General features: G+C 38.9%; 1 protein-coding gene across 1 annotated transcript in view; it reads left to right on the plus strand.

Moving 5' to 3' along the window:
• The window catches only part of GABRA2 (gamma-aminobutyric acid type A receptor subunit alpha2), a 104634-nt gene that overhangs the window by 77419 nt on the left and 8049 nt on the right, over positions 1–19166 (plus strand). The window contains exon 9 of the mRNA XM_080642530.1: positions 13940–14142. Coding sequence (XP_080498656.1) covers positions 13940–14142 — 203 coding nt within the window. The remainder of the gene's footprint in view (positions 1–13939; positions 14143–19166) is intronic.

The following is a 19166-nucleotide window of genomic DNA, read 5'->3' on the forward strand; positions in this document are numbered from 1 at the left end:
ATCATTTCTGACAGGTTTCTTAACCTCTCTGCACCATAGTTTTACCCCTCAGTAGAACTATGACTATAATATCTACTTTGTGAGGTGGTTCAAGAAATAAACACATACACGCATTCATACACAAATGGAAAATTTAAAATATTCTGTCACATAGTTAATGCTGTGTAATTATTGGCTATTATTATTAGTGTTTATTATCTAATATTTAATTCTCTCTTTCATATCAAGAAATATGTAAAGGATGGTTAGATCTCTTTTAGTTTGAATAGCAGTAATCACTTTCCAGGAGCAATGAAGGCTATTGAACTATAGGGAAGATATCACTGGGCAGAAATCTAGCTTCTTTGACATCATATCACTGGTGTTTGGTTTGTTTGAGGGAATTTTAGAATCTTTGACATTTCTTTAAAAGTAAATTGAGGCTTACTGGTTGGTCAAGAGTCATTTCTCACCCCTGATACAATCATCATGGCCAGGTACACACTTTTTAGCAAGTCTTGGGTTACAGGACCACTCTGAGTCAGTAGGTATTGTCAGATGCATTCTGAAAGTGGAAGATGAGTAGTTCCTGAAGGAAAGGAGAATTGAGGACTTATTAAATGGGAGTAACTTCTCATATATCCTCATTCTGATCTTGTATATCATTTATATTTCACTTAGCTCTGTTATAACCTTGATTTCTACTTCATTGTGAAAATTGAAGCAACTAGAAAGAAATTCTCTAGAATCCCACAACTTCATATACCCAAGCTTCCATACCCACAAATTCTGCTTGACTGTGTTTCTACGTAATGCCGACATTAGAACATTTATCTTCTCACCTGCTGTGTCTTTGACCCTTACTTAATCATCCTTAACAGAAATACAAATATGGTATTATTTACCAAATTCTCAAGCCAGATTCCCTTAACTCTACTAATTCCTTGGCTTCCATTTAGTTTCTTCACTCTCTTTTTAAGCAGGTTTATTTGAAAGAATTTACTATACCAAGTTTACCCCCTTCTATAACCTTTTAAAACCATTCTAATCAGGCTTCTATCTTCCTGACTCCACCAAAACTATTTCTGTTGAGATCCTCTGCATTGCTAAGTCTAATTGCCAATTCTCAGATTAATTTACTTGGCCTATCAGCAGCCTTTGATAGAGCACTCCCTTTCCACTAACTGAAAATTTCTTGGAATGTATATTATTTGGTTTCCATGAAAGCCACACACTTTTGATTTTTCTCTTCCTTCTCATGCTTACTCAGTCTCCTTTGTAGGTTCCTACTCTTTCCCAGACTTCTTAAATACCAGAGGGCTCCAGAGCTCAATATATAGTGTACTCTGGACTCTTCTCTGTACTCTATACTTTGTGGACTTCATCATTTATCATAGCTTACTACAATTTTCACGTGATAATTGCCAAATTTATAGTTTCTGTCCAGACCTCTTCCTTCAACTCCATACACATATATCTAACTGTCCTTCCTTACATCTTCACTTGGAATCTAGTAGGCATTCAAATTCAACATGCACAAACCAAACTTTAAATCTTCTTCTCCTCGAAATCTAGTCCACTTGTAACCTTGCTTATACCCTAGACTGAACCCTATCATCTCTTTTCATGAGTATTGCATGTCTTAGTCTGTGTGGGCTGGCCATAACAAACACCACAGACTCCATGGCTTAAATAACATACTTTCCCCCCCTCACAGTTCTGGAGGCAAATAATCCATAGTCAAATAAACCAATCCATCAGGATCCATTTCTGATGAGAGCTCTCTTGCTGGTTTGCAGGTGCTTACCTTCTCATCATGTCCTCACATGGCCTTTCCTGGGTGTGTTGTGTGTGCACCCTCAGTGGTGTCTATTATTATAAGGACACTAATCCTATTTAATCCTATTGAATCAGGGCCCCTACCTTATGACCTGGATTAACTTTAATTATTTCCTTAGGGCCCCCATCCTCAAATACAACCACACTGGGTGTTAGGGCCTCAACATGTGAATTTTGGAGGGACATAAACATTCACTTCATAGCACTGCACTAGACTCTAAACCAGGGGTGGGCAAACTTTTTGACTCGAGGGCCACAATGGGTTCTTAAACTGGACCGGAGGGCTGGAACAAAAGCATGGATGGAGTGTTTGTGTGAACTAATATAAATTCAAAGTAAAGGAGCGGAGGGGAGAGCAAGAGAACCCTCCGCTCTTTCGGCTCCGCGGGCCGGATAGAACAGCCGAACGGGCCGGATCCAGCCCGCGGGCCGTAGTTTGCCCACAGCTGCTCTAAACTGTCTTGCCTCCATCCTTGTGCTAGTTTGTTTTCAACATGGTAGCCATAGTGATCCTTTCAAAATATAAGTCAGGTAATATCACAGGCATGCTCCAAACCATTGGCTCACCAATATACCCATAGTAAAAACAAAGTTTCTTCAGAAGTCAGTAAGTTCTATGCCATATGAACTCCCTTCCTCTCCAAGCCCAACTTCTGCCATGCTTTCTATCCTTCACCCTTCCCCTAACATCCACACTGACCTCCTCCTTATTTCATGAACATGCAAGGCATTCACCTACCACCTTTATCTGTTTCCTCTGCCTGAACTTTTCTTTCCCCAGAAATCCGTGTGGATCATTTTGTTACTCCCTTAGGCTCTCTTGATTATTATCTTTTCAAAGGGGCCTACCTGACTAACTTAAAATGCAAACTGCTACCCAGTCCCACTTCTTTTGCTCCCCCTGGTCCTACTCTGTTTATCTTCATTGTCTATATGATCTTCTAATATTTTATAGGAAAATATATTTTTGTTTAATTTCTGTCTCCCTCATTAGAATTTAAATTCCAAAAAGTCAGTTATGTTTACCTTTCTTTGAAAATGAGGGACAATGACTCTAAAGACCAAGTAGCAGATCAATTTACTTGACCTAATACTGAGACAATAAGTAAGTAAAGAGAAGATGACTTTATATAGGCAGATTCATACATGCATAGATAGATAGATGATAGATAGATAGATAGATAGATAGATAGATAGATAGATAGATAATAGAAAGAAATTGATAAACGCATACATTTGTGAGTTCAACTAGATTTAGGTTAGCAAATCTAAAACCATATAGACTAACAATGTAGACAAATTAATTTCCTTAATTAATTGTGATATCAGAGTGCGATTTTCCAAAGAAAGTTTAATAGATATTAGGCAAAAAATAAACAAAAATAGTCCATTGCAATAGGTTAGCCAACTTTGAAGTTTAGAGGGAACATAATGCAGAGGGCTGCAGTGGTATTGACACCAGCTATAAATTCAGGGGGTTCCCAGAACGATTCTAAGGTTGATAATACTCTATAAGCACTCACAGAATACACGGAAATCTGTTACAGGCACAGTTACAGTTTATTTCAAAGAGAAGAAAGAGATTAAAATCAGCCGAGGGAAGCAGCACATAGAGTACACTCCAGGCAGAGATCCAAATGCAGAGCTTCCATTGTCTTCTCCCCATGGAGGCAGCGTCAGTATCACTTTCCTGGCATTGCTGTATGAAAACACATACAGAATATGCCCACCAGGAAAGCTCATCTGCACCTTGCTGTCCAGAGTTTGTCATGGACTCTGTTGTTTAGGCACTATTGACTGGTCTTATAGATGACCTCAGCCCCTCAGGAGGTCAAGCTGATATGTATGATCTAAAAACTCCACACTAAATCCAGTTGTTGCTACCTGGCTGGCCCAAAACTCCCAGGCCAACAAAGCTGTAATAGAATTAATGTGTATAAAGTGATGAATTCATATACATCATGAAAAAATTCCCACCGTAGAGTTGATTAGCACATCCATCACTTCACATATTTACCTTGCTTTATTTTTTTCATGAAAACACTTAAGTTCTATTCTCTAGAAAATTTCTGTTACACAGTATTATCAACTATAGTCACCATGTGATATATTAGATCCTCAGACATTATTCATCTTATAATTGAAAATTTGTACCCTTTTTCTCTCATCCCCATTTTACTCTCTGTTTTTATAAGTTTGTCAATTATACCTCAACAAAGCTGCAATAATTGAGAGAGAGAGAGAGAATCGGAAAGTAACCTGGGTGCAGCTTTAGCCTGCCCAGGATGAAGAGTGGGGGCAGCCTTCCAAGGAGACACACAGGGTTTGAACTGGAAAGTAGAGAGAAGGTGGCCGCGGGAGCAGGATGCCTGGCTGGTAGCAGGATATGAAACCAATGAACAGAAAGCCAGTGCAGGGCAGACACAGTCTCTGCAAAACTCTTCCAGTTCCCTGTCTTCCAGCAGACCTGGCTGCGGAGTGCTAACAGGCGGCACACCTGGCATCCCAGAATTGACGTTGGCACTCAGCAGCACATGCTGACTGGCAAGCTCCAGCCCACCAGCTTGCCAGCCCCCCCCCTCCTCCCTGCTGTCAGACTCTCATCCTAGCCAGTCCCTGGCAATTAGGAAAGTGACTGAAGCAAAATCCTATCTAATAAAAGAGTAATATGCAGATTGACCATCACTCCAACACACAAGATGGCTGCCCCCATGTGGTCAAAGATGGCTGCCCCCATGTGGACACCAGATGGCCGCCACAAGATGGCCAGCAGGGGAGGGCAGTTGGGAGGGACCAGTCCTGCAAGGGAGGGCAGTTGGGGGCGATCAAGCCTGCAGGGGAGGGCAGTTAGGGGTGACCCGGCTGGCAGAGGAGGGAAGTTGGGGGTGACTGGGTCTGTAGGGAAGGGCAGTTAGGGGGGACCCAGGCCTGCAGGGGAGGGCAGTTAGGGGTGACCGGGCCTGCAGGGGAGGGCAGTTAGGGGCAAACAGGCTGGCAGGGGAGCAGTTAGGCATCAATCAGGCTGGCAGGAGAGTGGTTAGGGGATGATCAGGCTGGCAGGCAGAAGCAGTTAGGGGCAATCAGGAAGGCAGGCAGGCGAGCAGTTGGGAGCCAGCAGTCCTGGATTGTGAGAGGGTTGTCCGACTGCTTAAACGGCATCTGTTTAGGCAGTTGGACATCCCTCAAGGGGTCCCAGATTGGAGAGGGTGCAGGCTGGGGTGAGGGACACCCCCCCCCCCATGCACGAATTTCGTGCACTGGGCCTCTAGTATATAATAAGCTATGGCAAGGAAAATTAGTAAGGCTTGGGAGGTCTAGTCTAGAGGCAGGCTTAAAAGTTGTTTCAGGAAGCTAGGTAGCCTGGTTGAGCTTGATTGATGAGAATGAATTATTAGCCATAAAAGTATGGCTAGAGAATTAAAAATATATGCTATGGATCTGTCCTTGAGTTTTCTATTGTTATACTTTTCTAGAATGTGCAAAGATTACTTCAGTACAGTTATGACCACTTAAGTCATGGGGACAGTTGAACCAATCTCATTTCCTACACTGACATCTACATAGTTATAGTGATGAGAAAAACTATTCAAATAGTCTTTGTTTGAGCACTTTCTATGCATCATATACTGCGTAGGCACCTCAAATTTACTCATTGTTAAATTCCAAGAAAAGAAATATCCAGTTAGCACAGTAAGTACCTCCCCTTTTCAGACAAGAACATTAAAACCCAGAACCGTTGAGAGTCTGTTCAGTCAAAAGAAAGAACTTGACCTTTCAACTCTCCAACTCTACTTGTTTCACTTTTAATACTGTACCATTATGCCATCAAATGACTGTTTCCTTTTTTTTGAGACTGAAATCAGGAATATTCTGGGTAATTTCTGTTTGAGAGTCAGGCTGACCAAACATAGACCAGCACCAGAACTTGAGGTGAACGTTCAGATTTGAATTCTAGTTAACTATTTGTTCCAGCAGTTACTGATTGAAGTATTTTGAATTCCTTGCTCAATTCCTTGTCCAAAAATTGGTACTATCAGATTATGGTAGGGCAAGGAATCCATTAACTGGCCTTTCAAAGTTCAGTCCTGCATGGGTGTCATATGTCACATTTTTAGCGGAATTAATCCAGGTCTTTAAAAAAGCATAACAACTTATAATAGGATGACCTTAGTCATTAAAAACTTCAGTTTAATCTGAGATGAGGTACTTGATTACTAGCATTGCTGTATAATATAGTTTGTCCTGAAACTCATCTGTGAAATCTTGATAACCTTATAGAATATATGAGGGAGATTCCGTGTTTCAACAGGAGGGCTTTCATTTTTAATATATTTTTTGTTTTATTAACCTTTGTATATAGTGAAAATATGACTCTTCAACTATAACTACATTACTATTTATACAGATTTGAGCCATTAAATATTTAATTTCACTATAACCAAATTTTGAGTGCATACTTATTCTTAGTTTCTTTCAAAAAAAGAACAAAAGCTATTATTTATTTTCAAATATGTACTAGTCTTTCAAGAAAATTTTCTCTATTTGGGTGACTTTATGTGAATAAAAATATTTAATAATGCATTATTTGTCATAAATAACATAATATCTCCCCACTTAAATAACTCAGGGTGCTATAAAAAAATCACCAAGACTATTAGCCTTTGAACTGTCACCCTGAAATTTATGGCAATGCAATTATAAGATTGAAATATAAAAGGGTTTGGAAACAATGAGGAATTTACACAGCACATGTTTTCTATTGTCTTCTGTTCATTTATTATCTTATTGTCATCAGGCTGAATATATTATTTTCTTTTAAACTCATGAAATCAGAATATTACTGCTTCAGTTCATTTTTTTCCAGTTAATTATTTTATTTATTTTTTAATTTCTTTATTGATTAAGTTATTACATATGTGTCCTTATCTCCCCATTATCCCCCCATCCACCCCCCACTCATGTCCTCACCCCCCTGTTGTCTGTGTCCATTGGTTAGGCTTATATGCATGCATATAAGTCCTTTGGTTGATTTCTCCCCCTTACCCCCACCCCGCCCCCCGCAATAGACTGGTCTGTTATAGACAACGGAGTTTATTTCTCACAGTTCTGGAGGCTGTAAGTTCAAGATCAGGCTGCCAGCCTGCTGGGGTTGGGTGGGGTTCTGGTGAGAGCCCTCTTTCAGTTTGTAGCCTGCTGATTTCCCATCATTTCATCACAAGGAGGAAAAACAGTGAACTGGCTCTCTGGCTTCTTATTATAAGGGCACAAATCCCCTGAAGGATTCACCCTCATGACCAAATCACCTCTCCAAAGTCCCACTCCCAAATACCATCACATCAGGAATGAGATTTCAACATAAGTTTTTGGGAAAGGCAGATATGCAATCCATAACAACTACTGTAGTTACCTCATGTTGTACATTTTTTGGGTAATGGAGTATTGGTGCAGGGGTCCCCTAGTGATGGCCCTGGCAGACCATATTTAACCATTTTTAGATCCAACCTCACCTTAATGGAGAACTTCCACTCATTTCTGATTTCACTTAGGATTAGATGTGAATCTTACAAGAATTTTGGAAGTCACTTCTCAAATGTAATAAATGATGACTTGGGTATTTCTTACAGAAGATTGGTCTTAAGAAATAATGATACAGATGAATCCATCTTATAGCACTAGGCTCTCAAATTATGCCTGCTTTAAAGAGTTGAATTGTATCCTTTTAAAATTCCCGGAACAGAGTAGTTCAGACTGGGCAAAATGAAATGAAAATGATGGGTTTAATAAGACCAGAAATGCAAGTACACACTCTGAAAAGATTTCAGACTTTCTTGGAACAATGGAAGAATACAGGGAATCTGGTTCAGAGCTTTCTTTTCTCTTTCCTTGTGAGGCAAGTCAATTATTTCTGAAGGGGAAAATTAACAACTAAAATAAAATAGCCCAAGTCTTTCTAGGTAGCCATTTAAGCAGTACAATCCCGTGTCCTTTGATTTTTCTTAAACCACCACTAGATGGGACACTTGCATCCTTGGTTTGGATTCTTAGCTTTTTTATTCTCACTTTGGGGGCCTAATGTGCTTAGAAATACCAAGGGAGCCAGTGATCTTTATTTGACAGGTTCTAAATAGGTCAATAACAGATATTATTTAGTGTTCCCATTTTAGAGATGAAGTTGCCGAGGCTCAGAGAGAGAGTGGGAGAGAAGGGAAAATTTAACATTTGCTGAGCAGTTCTATATAAGAAGCATATGTGCTCATACTTTATCCTCCCAACAACCTGAAGAAATGTTATTTCCATTTTGAGGATGAGGAGCTCAGCAAGATCAGGAAGCTGCTGTGTCAGAAGCAGAATCCAAATCCTTGCCTGATTTTAGTGCACATTTGTCACTATGCACAGCCACTTCTCAAGCAATTTAAATCCTTTAATGCATGATATAAACTTGAAATTACGAAGATAGTAGGGGCCCCAGAAGGAAAATGCAAAGGTTAGATTCAGGGCACTGAAAAATGCATGATATGGACATACAATTGGCATTGAAAGGGAATACTGTTTGTAGATTAGGCACTATACTAGTAATTTGGAGAAGAATGAGGGCTTTTGAGGCAGACTGAGTGGGTGTCTATCCCACCTCTTTTGTTTGAGAACAGTGTGATCTTTAGTCAGGTACTCAAAATCACTTAGCCTCAGCTTCCTTGTTGTAAATAGGATGATAATAATACCTAACTCAGAGGGTTGTTATATGAAATAAGCACTTTAATATGCAAAGAATTCTTATAGGTGCACAAAATTCTTGCAAGAGTAGGCCTTACTTCCCCCAGCTGCCAACACCGGCTTCCCTCTGGCACCCGGGACCTGGGCTTCCCTCACAGCCCCTGCTTCATCCGGAGGTCATCTGGAAGGACATCCGGAATGATGTCAGGTCTAATTAGCATATTATACTTTTATTATTATAGCTATGGCATATAGTAGATGCTCCTTAGTGGTACTTTCTATTATTATATCAGGAGTAATGTAAGAATATGAGATTAATGTATAGAAGGCATCAATTTCCAGGGGTCCTCAAACTTTTTAAACCGGGGGCCAGTTCACTGTCCCTCAGACCATTGGAGGGCCGGACTATAGTTTAAAAAACAAAACAAAACTATGAACAAATTCCTATGCCCATAGTGGGCCCGGGACGAGTCGGCTGCTAAGCAGGACAGGCAGCGGCACCTGGCGGGCCAGATAAATGTCCTCGGCGGGCCGCATAAATGTCCTCAGCGGGCTGCATGAGGCCCGCGAGCCGTAGTTTGAGGACGCCTGATTTATACTCTTTACATCACGTTTACATTGTGATGTGATTAAACCTGTTTCATTCTAAAGCTCACTAGATTCTTAACTTGTACATTCCTTTTTATAGAATCTGTAAATATGATCCATCCGTGTTACTTTTCAGTTTTTTAAATTAATCCATTCACTTGGTGAACCAACAGGTAATGAGTGTTTGCTGTTGCCAGAATATGAGTTAGGTGGCAGCATTTAAAAAGGTCTGATGAGCCATATGCCCACAAGCTGCTCAGTGTGGAGGAGTGAGACAGATGTGTAAATAAATAAACAAAGTGAAGGATCATAGATCCCTGGAGAGAAATATTCCAAAATAAGCTAAGGACAAAAGAAAAAAGCAGTTATATCTGAGGAAGTCAGAAAAGCCCAAAGGTAAGAAGCATCAAGTCAAGCCTAGCAAATTAGCATAATGTTCTAAGCAGAAGACACAAAATTATCAAAAGCAACGTGGAGCATATGGAGAACAACAAATCACGGACTGGTGAATATCAGGCACGGGGATCATTTGTATGTAAGGGTGGCCGGATAGACAGGGGCCAGGTCATGTACAGGTTTACATCCTATGCCAAAACCATGGAAACTGCTTGCAGGGTGTTTTAGCAAGAGGGTAAATGGATGCATTGAGTTTAGGGAAAACTATTATGGAGAATATTGTGAAAATAAATTGAAATGGTATGAGTGATGCAGAGTTAAGCGGTAATTGGTATCATCCAGGTAAGAAATCATGAATATCATATTCAAAATGCAGTAAAGCAAAAGCAAAAAGAAAATGTTAGAAAAACAAGAGAAGAAAAACGACAACACATCACCTTAACAACAGAGGAAGAACAGCCAAAGTAATCTTTTAAACAAGAAACTCTGAATATGTCACTACCCTGTTTGAAATGAACTCTGTATGTAATGGTTTCCCTCTGCTCTTGAAAACAAATGATCTCACCTCGATACCGTGTAACAGGCTCTTAGAGTCTGGTTCCGGCCTCACCTTTGGCCTCATCTTCCATGAAACCCTTATCTGCTACCTTCCTACCTTGCAAGCCTCTTTCTGCTCCTCTGAAATGCCACATTCCCCATGTCCCTGGGCTTCCATGCATGTTCTTTTCTAAGTCTAGTTATTTCCTCCTGTCTGGTGACCCCTCGGAAGAACTCTCCCCTTATTTCCTGAGGGAAGCCTAACCCAACATGGAAGTCTAGTTAGCTCACCTGATTACGGTTCACCATCAACACTACCCGGTTGTGATGTTAGTTTACATTGTGCGTTTTTTGTTTTTCAAGCATATGTCTTAGCTTACTTGGTTTTACTCACTTTTCCACTCATAGTTCTACAGAGTCCAGCACAGATTAGGGACAGAATAATGCACGCTCGCTTTATAAATGAAGGAGAATTCTTGCAATTATCCTACTATGTCAGTGGTTACCAATTACGCTGGGAGAGTAATTCCAGTATATATTTCATAATTGATTTAAAACCTTTCCAATGGCATTTAACCTGCTACTATGGTTCTTTTGTAATTTGGGGAGAAGAAGGCACTGAGGCTATAATCCACATCGTTGATGGGAGTATACAGTTATGCAACCCAACAGAAAATTCAAAATGGACATGATTTCCCTTGACGGGTGTGTTCGGTGGTTAGAGCATAAGGCCCACACACCAAAGCAGCCGTGGGCAAACTACGGCCCGTGGGCCAGATCTGGCCCGTTCGGCTGTTCTATCCGGCCCGCGGAGCCGAAAGAGCGGAGGGTTCTCTTGCTCTCCCCTCCGCTCCTTTACTTTGAATTTATATTAGTTCACACAAACACTCCATCCATGCTTTTGTTCCAGCCCTCCGGTCCAGTTTAAGAACCCATTGTGGCCCTCGAGTCAAAAAGTTTGCCCACCCCTGCACCAAAGGGTCTCGGGGTTCAATTCCTTGTCAAAGACATGTACAGGGTTGCAGGTCCATCTCTGGCCCCAGCCGGGGCACATGTGGGAGGCAACCAATGGATGTGTCTCTCTAACATCAATGTTTCTCTCTCTCCCTTCCACCCCCTCTAAATATCAATGGGGAAAATATCCTTGGGTGAGGATTAACAGCAACAACAACAAAATGGACATGATCTGATAGTGGTATGCACAAGGCCAGGTCACAGGAGCCTTTAGGGTAGACATCCCGCAGAAGGAACAAACTGAGCTGTGCGTGTACCACAGCATTAGCAGACTGTGCACCACTTTGGTGCAGGGATCTTAACTGTTTTGCTCGCTGGTGTGTTCCCAGTGCCTAGAATGCCCCTGGCCTCTGGTAGGTACCCAGTAATTTATTTAGAGGGGGAATTGAAGTTAGCTAAATAAAAAGGGGGAAGGAGTGACAAGGAAAAGATTCTAGGTAGAGGAAACAGACAGATAAGTAACACATGTCACGCAACCTCAGCCTGGAGAATGAAAATGGCTTCATTTAGATTGCAGGGGCTTTTCTCTGGGAAAAGGACTTCAGGAAGAACATAATTTGGGGAAAGGGGTATGCATTTTGAATTTATTAAAATCCCTGACATATTCAGGTAAAGCAAACAGAAAAAAAAAGTGTAATCCCGCATAGTATGATCCACACTATAATTACCCTTTCAAACATTTTCTTCTAGATCATATAGGCTGTTTCTAAAGTCTCACACATTTTAAATGAGTGAAGTTTGAGTTCATTAGGTCTTATGACAAAGATATGTTATCCAAGTTCTAGTTTCTGTCTCTAACACAAGTTCTAGTTTCTGTCTCTTCACCATTTTTACCATTCAGATGTAGTACAGTTATGAATTAACATCACACCCTTAAAAATAAAGTAAAAAAAAAATGCAGCGTTTCATAGTGCATCTATACTGTATTTGTAAATGTTATTTTATCGTTGTTGTTGTTATTATTATTTAGAAGGGAGGTTTTGTTTCTTTGTTCATTAGGCTAAAGGGAGAAAACCCCCACATGTTATTAGCATGCCTGCTGTTTCTGCCATTTCCAGCAGTAACCAGCAGGTGGTAGCCAACAATTTCACATTTCTGTTCTGTTGCATTTTTTGTGCCTAAGACTTCTTCCTAACTTGCACCCCATACTCCAGCTACCAATACTCCCACACAAGCATTCTATGGGGATAAAGAACTGAAGGAGGATTTCATTTTAATTTTTGACTTAAATCTGTTTTGACATTGCTTTCAGGGTGATTTTTATTTTGACACATGCACTGAGGTTTCTTTTTAAAATAGAGACGCTGCTTTATATGCAGTAGCTCATCGTTGCTCTAACAACACTAAGGGAAACACTATTCGTAACCCCCACTTTACAAAGAGGCTAGGGCATCTCCCCAAGGTCACAAAATGAGAAGTTGGGTATCTGGCCGTGGCATCCACAGTGTCCGTCTCTATGCTGAAATCACTGCCCCTGGTTTGATTTTCTCCTTTAAGTGCAGGTCTGCACCTAATATCTGTCATTCCTTTAGTTTGACACTATTTGCTCAGCTACCATGAGTTGCGGTTTTTGACACCTACACCTTGAAATAAGAAATACTACAGAATAACAACAGAATATTTAAAAAGCTTGATGTTAGATATTGCCTGTGTACGGGGAACGGTTATACATTGTTCACATATATGCATTGAATTTTAGTGCTGAAAGCACCTTTAGATACTTGCCTTTTATTTTACTGAAAAAGAGACTTAAACATCTTCGAAAGCATTGCCTTATAGCAGTCACACAGAAGTGATAAGGGAAGAAACAGTCTGTTAAAGAAATGTTTGGGGAACATACATTTATGAAGGCCTTCAGGTATAGGAAAATGTCCATTGTTGGGAGACAGGCATGTGGAGGTTTGTGCATGTCCCAGGTAAGTGTACCCCTTTATTTAACGCCCAGCTCTGTCCGCAGTGCAGTGGGGCCAGGCTGAGCTGAGCTAGCAGTCAGAGATGCTGGCTTCTGAGAATCTTACCATTCCAGTGAAAAGAGAAAAAGGAAGGGAGGGAGGGAGGGAGGAAAAAACTTACATCAGTGTTAGCAATTCCATTGTCAAGTTTCCAACATCAGGTGAAAAATACATATACAATTCCGAGATGGGGAAGATTTGAATATGGTGAAACACTGCAGATTCATCCTGAATTCCTGTGGTGTGTTATTGGCTTAAAATGACCACCGACAGTGCACAAGGGGAACAAGGTTATTATCTAAACAAAAAGAAATGTAAAGTATTTTTTAAGAGTAGTAGTTTACATTTTACAAGGTTTTGGTTTAGTTGCTTGTTTTATTTTCGATAGATCTTAAACTTCATTATGAAAGAAGTTATGTCCTTCCGATGCCATGCCAATCTAGAATTAACTTCATACATAGGCAGCCATACTTAGAAGGAAGAACTTCCTCGCAGTTCCATTGTAATCATCGGTGAGGAGGGTTGGTCCCCTGCCTAGCATAGTTCAAATAAAGGATGAACAAATCAATTTGAGACTTGATGTGGGATTTAAAAAAAAAATTAACATTAATGGATAGTAGGTCAATTTAAAGTGGTGACTTTTCCTCATAGGAAATGCTACTGCAGACTCACCAGTCCTTTCACCCTCAGCTGTACTGAAGAAGAGAACAAGGGACAGAGACAACCAAAAATGAACAAAGCATTTCAGGGTCATCGCTTCCAGTGGTTTTTTTTTGTTGTTGTTGTCCTTGTTTGTTTGTTTCATTTTTTTTTTACAGTGAAAAAATGTGGCCCTGAAAGTTGCTTTGGAAAACAAAAACTAATTATAATGCTTCCCAGCTAGAATCTGTTGATGTTTCTGGTTTCTATTTTTCCTTCTGCAGGTGTAACAACTGTTCTAACAATGACAACTTTAAGCATCAGTGCTCGGAATTCTCTCCCCAAAGTGGCTTATGCTACTGCCATGGACTGGTTTATTGCTGTTTGCTATGCATTTGTGTTCTCTGCCCTAATTGAATTTGCAACTGTTAATTACTTCACCAAAAGAGGATGGGCTTGGGATGGGAAGAGTGTAGTAAATGACAAGGTAAGTGAGAACTTCCTTCTCACCATGATTAAGAGAATACCTGGCAGATATAGCTTATAAATATACCATATATATATATGTCATACAGACTTATTTAAAGTGTGCTCTTGCCTGAAATCCTTTATGAGTGCTTATAGTAGTAATACTTCTGATAGAGCCTCTCCCTAGCATCTGGTTAGCTCTGACTCTGTATCAGGAACTTGTGCTGGTTTTCTACATAAGCTCTATCGTATAATCTTCACATCAACTGTATAACTAGAGTCTCTTTTTAATTAACATTTTTTTCCTCTGATAAAGAAGCCGAGGTTTAATGAAGTTACTTACTTTCCAGAGCTCACACAAGTAGTGAAAAAGAATACTTGAACCCAAATCTGTCTGATTGTTAAGTTGACTCTCTTGACACCACAGTGATTCATAATAAAGAGATTTGGGAAGAAAAATGGGTATTACCTTGAGCTACTATAGGATTTCAGGCCCTATCAGTGGATTGAGTTACTACTCTGCACCTACCCGCATTTCTGTTGCTTGCATTATTGTTCCCTCTCCCATGTTGCCTGAAATAAGTGGGTAGGTGCTGGAATGTCTAGAAATTTTAAGTTGCTCATGTAGTCTATAAGAGAAAGTTACTTCTTTTAAAGATTAACTTCTTTGAGGATTGTTTGTTTCCAGTATGGAAGCTAGTGGGGGCTTTGTACATTGATATACCAGCTGTTTTGTTTTTTTTTTCTTATTCTATGGATAATTATTCATCTGCCTTAATAGCAGTCTTCGGATATACCACAGAGATACAAAGTTTTCTTAATAAGAGTAAAAAGTTCTAGTTGGAGGATTTCTTGTAGTAACATATCTACTTAAGTGCTCTTCCATTACATTTGAAATAACATAATTGCTAATTTTTTTCCAGTTATTTCAATATAAATAGTTTTCCTAATTTCTATGACCATATTATTCCATGTTATTTCAGCATTTCCATTACATTTTATTGTTGATTTATGTTTTCATTCCCCATGTAGTATACTGCTTTTTCATTGTTATCTGTGAAATTACATCTTTTTAGTTATATTAGTTATATATGCACTTTCATACTAGCATAATTTTGAAGATAAAATGTTAGTTATTTGGGAGTGTGTCACAAATGATAAACAGTGGTTTGTGGTATAAATATCCTATACAGAAATTTATTGATATATTATATTTTAATGCTATGAGGGCGCCAATCAAGTTGACATTGTGATTTAGCATATCAAATAATATGCTTTCTAAACCCCTGAACTTGGAAACTAGAAGTACTTATTAATTCAAAAGAACACATTCTTAATAATGCATTTTAAATGCAATAACCTATGAGTTTTGAATACTGGATTTAAGTATACATACCCACATATCAGATCACCCATAGTGAAGACAAATCTAGGTCCAAATAATTGATATTACGACCTAGTATGCAGTAAAACAACTAATAAAGTTTCTATTATTTCAGTTCTCAGAGGTTCAGGATTAGAGGTTAATTCAGTGGGAACATTACATCAGGCACATTGCTGGTTTTTATTTCTCATTCACAGCTAGAGTGCCAAGCACAGTGCAGGTACTTCAGAAATTTCTGTTGAATAAAAATACATGAGTTTCTGATTTTAAATCTGGCAATGCAATATCAATGAGAAGAATGCTTTCCTTTCATGGAAAAGTTTCAAAACTTTACATTGGTGAATTTACCAAAGGGTACTCAATCCAATTTCATGGTCCAAATGAATTTTGGGAGGTATTTCCTAAACCTACATTGGAAATAACCATGTCCTTAGATCTGGAGGGAAATGAAGTAGAGTAGCCTACCATCTGCCTGAAAAAAAAAGTGCAGTCTACCTCTGCTTTAGCTTTCTTTAGATTTAATTTTTAAGTAAAAAAGAAAAAATTTCTGGAAATAGTATTAAGCTACAGATCATATTGGTGTCCTTTTATTCTAATCAGACTGGCAGAAGTTCTCTGCTTCAGTAATCATGAACAAATACCGTTAAAGTACTTGTCAAAGTATATGAAAACTTCTTGAAATTTGTTAGCTGGCAAGTATTAATTTGCCTCATGAAAACAATCACTGAGACACACATATATATATAAATGTTATGTGTTTAAAAATAAGAAATGTGTATTTAATATAGTGTACATGTAGATTGTGCTCTGATGATCTTTAAAGTTAAATAAATCTCAATTCCTATTCAAATTACATTGAGTGCTTTTATTAGAAGACAAAACATACCTTGTTTTGTGATCTTGATTTTACATCACTTTTAGCCTCAGGTGTGAAATTAGACAACAAAACCTTGTCATCTAAATGTATTGCGGGATCAAATGATCCAACTCCAAATTTTTATATCCTTCCATTTATAAAAGTACCTATTATGCAAGTCTCTGAGTTCTTCTGGAGCCTTCCCTTATGTCCAATGCTCTTCCACTGGCCTGAGACCAGTTATTGCACTCCAGTGCTTATCCCCTTTACTTGCTGCTCCTTTCTCAACATTGATCCATGGTTATTATTTTCTTTTCTTATTTGTTCAAAGCCATATTTTCTTTTTTAAATGCCTCTTTCCTTTCTGTTTGTGAAGATGCTTGCTATGCTTAATTTACCGTAAAAACAGAAATAAAACTCCAGAGCCTGGGTCACCCATTCCCCTATCCTCAGATTCTTCCCTCTTTTTCTCCCTTTGAGCTTTTGGAAAGCATTGCTTGCAGTGCTATGTTCTCACTTTCAATTTAATTTTCAACCTACTGCAACCTGATTCCCTTTCTATTTATTGTCCTGTAACTAAAGGGGACCAATAACCTTCACGTTTTCAGATCAGGTAATAGTTTTCCGTTTTTCTCAATGGATCCCCATTGGGGAACCCATTGAATACTGTTATACTCCAGAACTCCATTCCAGGCTCCAGTCAACAACATTTCATTTTCTTTTCCTCTTTAAAAAGAGTTTTGGAGCTCTAGCCAGTTTGGCTCAGTGGATAGAGGGTCGGCCTGTGGACTGAAGGGACCCGGGTTCGATTCCGCTCAAGTGCACATGCCCGGGTTGCAGGCTCGATCCCCAGTAGGAGGTGTGCAGGAGGCAGCTGATCAATGATTCTCTTATCAGTGATGTTTCTCTCTCTCTCCCCCTCTCCATTCCTCTCTGAAATCAATGAAAAATATATTTTTTATAAAAGAGTCTTGGAATATAAACTTCCTTTCCTCAAAATCTGGCTGCCACCACTATTCATTCTAGTCTTTGAGATTCTGTGCCTGAGTTCAGCATGGATCCAGGCTCCCTAGCATCTGCTCTTGTATATCCCCAGACATCATTTGGCTTTATGTCATGTTGTTTTAGTTTTTACTGTTTACTATGTGTTCTCACTTCAAGGGTTTTACTGACAATATTTGTAGGAACATGTGCCACGCTAAGCACACTGTCCAGCTATCTGCTGTCCCCAAATAGACAATCCTTATTCATCCTCAGAACAAATGACAGTCCTCAGGAAGTCCCTGATTTCTTGCTCCCCCTTCAAATAATTAGATCCCTTTGTAAGTGTGTCTAGTACCCTCTTCTTTTGCATTAGAGTATCACAATTTGTAATTGCATATTCATGTCTCAGTTCCTTCATGATAACAATGACTATGCTTATTTTAATAAATGATTTATTCCTGTCTCTTTGCACAGGGCTTTGTATATATTTGTTGCTCAATAAATATGGTATGGATTAGCAAATCAAATTGACAACCACACCTTTATCTTACTTCCCACAGTAATTATCTATAAGTGTAGTCTATGCCTCTCCTTTAGCTTTGAGGATCACATACCTAACCTGTTTGCTTGAACTTGAATAGAACATCTCAATCTTTACATGTCTTTTATAAATGAAAGAAACAACAAACAAAAATAAATCTCCTAAATTGATTTGTATATCTTTCCCCTGCCCATGTCTATTTTGCATGTATGCCTCATTTCATGGCAAAACTTAGTAACACATACCAACAACTTGGAAGTTTCCCTTAACATCTAACCAATGATTAAATGGTGTCAATTCTCCAAACTATATGTCATAGACTATGCCCTTGCCATCTCTCTTTTGTTTGAGTCTCTTTATTCCTTATTACCTTTAATCATATCTCCTTCAAATCCACCCTCTAAATTAGTTCCAGAATTATCTTTCTAACCCAGAAATCAAATTGTTTAATTTTTCATTTTTTAATGAATTGTTGAAGGCAATTCTTCAAACATCCGAGCTAATATGGTCCAAGTATATAGTTTTCTCATCTATTTATATGCATGATCAATAATAAGAAAATTAATGTTTGTTCGTAATTGGGCACTTACTACCATGTGCCTGGGAATATCTTCATTTTGGAAATGAGAACATATAGGACTAGCCAAATAAAGTTACTTGCAGAGGATCACATATCTAACAAATGGTGGACTCAATATTAAACACAAATCTAAAGTCCATGCTCATATTCTTCCTCCAACCATTATACATCTCAGGCATCATGCTTCTACACATCTCCAGGACATTAGATGTGCTGATCTCCTTGGCTAAAATGCCCTTGCCTCCCTTCCCTAACCAATGAACTCTAACTTATTTCATAAGATCCATCTGATTTTACTTAAATCTTGAAACTGTCCAAACAAATCTAATTGCCATAATGTTTCTGCAGACCTGTACAAATTCTTTTATGTAACCTCATCAAATTATAGATTTGTTGTAAATAAATCTGTTTCTGAAAGCAGGTTACATGCTCTAAGAGTTTTGTTTTATTCATCATTTTCTTTGCCATTTCCTAGCAAACTGTTTAGCACATAATTTATTTGAGATAACATTTTTAAATAATTAACTTTAACCTGTTGAGATGGTTTCTATTTCTAAACCTTAACCAGTGGTTCTATGCTGTCCAAGCAAAGCATATTCTCTGGAAATAAACTAGATATTAAATTATTAAAGCAGAGACATAGCAATGTAATACCCAAGCTAATATGAGGCGTGTCATTATTTTGCAATTCACTTCAT

The sequence above is a fragment of the Plecotus auritus genome (assembly GCF_963455305.1).
Source record: "Plecotus auritus genome assembly, chromosome: 1".
Taxonomy (NCBI): Eukaryota; Metazoa; Chordata; class Mammalia; order Chiroptera; family Vespertilionidae; genus Plecotus; species Plecotus auritus.